The sequence below is a fragment of the Sphaeroforma arctica genome, assembly GCF_001186125.1.
Source record: "Sphaeroforma arctica JP610 unplaced genomic scaffold supercont1.422, whole genome shotgun sequence".
NCBI lineage: Eukaryota > Ichthyosporea > Ichthyophonida > Sphaeroforma > Sphaeroforma arctica.
This window is the reverse complement of record NW_014040136.1, coordinates 3,788-6,230: the sequence shown is the minus strand read 5'-3', so window position 1 is coordinate 6,230 and position 2,443 is coordinate 3,788. Positions and strand designations below refer to the sequence as shown.

Sequence of the window (2,443 nt, the reverse complement as noted above, 5' to 3'; positions counted from 1 at the left end):
TATATATATATATATATATATATATATATATATATATATACATATACATATATATATATATATATATATATATATATATATATATATATATATATATATATATATATATATATACATCCATATATGGAAGACGATACAATCATACCTTGTGTGCGAGTGCACGCTGTATGCGATCAATGGCAGCGCAGGTATATGTCGACCAATCAATGCGACTGGTTGTGTTGTCTACCTTTGGCGCAAGAGTGATTTCGCGTCCGAAAGTGCTCTGTGGCTGCGCATACGAATATCAGACAATCAACAGAAAAGGAAGGTACATGAACATGAATGCTGATTAGTACTCAATAGCTGCGAGAAATATTCTTTAGACGTTTGCTACATGTTCGTCGACTGCGTATTAAGGTGAGTCGTCTCGCTGAAAGGCTACATGTCACGACTAACACAGAAAAATATAAATAGGAAACTTTCTATCGCCATGCACAGCTCGTGAATATACTTATGAATATATAAGTGTATATGTCCATGTAGATTCAGGTACGTAGACTACCATATATACTAACAACACAAGCAAATATAGATACGCCAGTTTAAATAGCCATACATAAATAGTTGATATATATATGAATATAGAAGTGTATATGTTCAAGATAGTTCGGGTACATAGACTACCGCGCAGACTATTAAAACCAAAAAATATAGTACCGACAACCTATATTGTCATACATCGATTGTCGATACACATATGAACATAAAAGTGCATATGTTTAAATAGAATCAGGGGCATAGACTACCATACACACATGTGACTGGATGTGCAACCCATTCGCCAATGAGATGGTGGACAGCAGTATACTAACACATACATACAGATAAGACAACATATTTAGCCATATAACGTTCGTAGATGATACATAGGAATATATAAGTCCATAAGGAAGTGTATAAGTCCATGTAAAGTAAGTACACAAGACTAGCATACACACCTGTGACTGGATGTGCAACCCATTCGCCAATGATGCGATGGTGGACAGCAGCATGTCGGCACTGAGCGGCACCATTCTATTGATGAGGCTCTGAAACGTATCGGTATCTTCCACTGCAATCCGAGGTGAGTACAAGCAGATCCGGTGTGAACATGCAATATAATCCAGTATGAATACTCAATATAGAAATAGTAAGAGTCAATGTCAGAGTACAAGATTCAATGTATTCTGTATAAAAAGATTTAACGTCAATAGAGATTTAATGTAATGATAATACAAAGATCCAACACACAAAAATGGGATTCAGTGTCTTACATCAAATAATTCAATGTATAAACTATTAATAGAACAGAATATTCCAATATTTTGATAAAAAAATTCAACATTAAAACAATAGGCTCAATCTAAAAATGGTTTCAATATAGAAATAGATTCCATATAAAAATAGATTCATTCTAAAAATAGATTCATTCTAAAAATAGATTCATTATAAAAATAGATTCATTATGAAAATAGTTTCATTATAAAGATTGATTCCGTGTCAACAGAAGACGCAATGCATTCATTTTAACGCCAAAGGATTTTGTATCAATTGCCACCAGGCGTTGTCTGGGGTCTGTGTCTTCCCCTCTGATTGGGACCTACGAGAGGCGAACCAACCCCCCTCAATCGATCAATCACAGGATTCGTTGTGTCCACATAACTTGACTACGCAAATAAATTGTAGGGTTTAGGGGGACTAGGATTTTACACTCCAATCGCAACCAGTACAAGGCTGGAGTTGTATGCAATACATACCTGGACACTGCACCTGAGCTATAACGTTACCGGAATCAAACGACTCCTTGGACAGTTCTATTAAGGAAACGCCTGCCTCGCTGTCACCGCTACAGAACACAGGAGAGAAGTAGTAAGTATCACCCACGTCGCGAATAAAGCTATGAACACAGTATCCTGGAGAAGTATCCATGCCACATACGTGTATTGATTGACCCCTTATTGGTCCACATATACCTATGTGTCATATATATGTCGTCTGACAACATCCTGGAGAAGTATCCAGGCTACAAGCATGTATTGATTGACCCCCTATTGGTCCACACATACCTGCGTGTCATGTGTATGTCGTCTGATGTTAATTGTACTGAGTTCGCCTGAGCAAAGCGTATAAGGGCTCGCATAGCAAACCGCCATACATACTTCCTCTACTTCCACACACGCCTCTACTCCAATGCCCATCACTTATTGTGAGGCCAAATTCAATTTTGTGACATCTAATAAAAGTATGCTTATTTTCAACCAATCGAGTGCATTAAAATAAACACATCACTATTCGCAAACGGTTCATAGCCTCAAAGCGTGTCTACGGGACATTGGTACCCCTCCCTTACTACCCGCGTAGCGCTTACTGATTGGACTCAACATAGGCTCAGACATGGCTATATATCTTCCTACTAATCCCT

The 2,443-nt window shown here is 37.6% G+C and overlaps 1 protein-coding gene across 1 annotated transcript in view; it reads right to left on the bottom strand.

Moving 5' to 3' along the window:
* SARC_06100 (hypothetical protein) overlaps positions 1-1,869 on the bottom strand; it is a gene marked incomplete at both ends in the record, with an annotated part of 3,762 nt that extends 1,893 nt beyond the window's left edge. The window contains 3 exons of the mRNA XM_014300008.1: positions 146-271; positions 981-1,093; positions 1,779-1,869. Of these exons, the coding sequence (XP_014155483.1) occupies positions 146-271; positions 981-1,093; positions 1,779-1,869 (330 nt within the window). The remainder of the gene's footprint in view (positions 1-145; positions 272-980; positions 1,094-1,778) is intronic.
* Between the last annotated feature and the right edge of the window lie 574 nt (positions 1,870-2,443).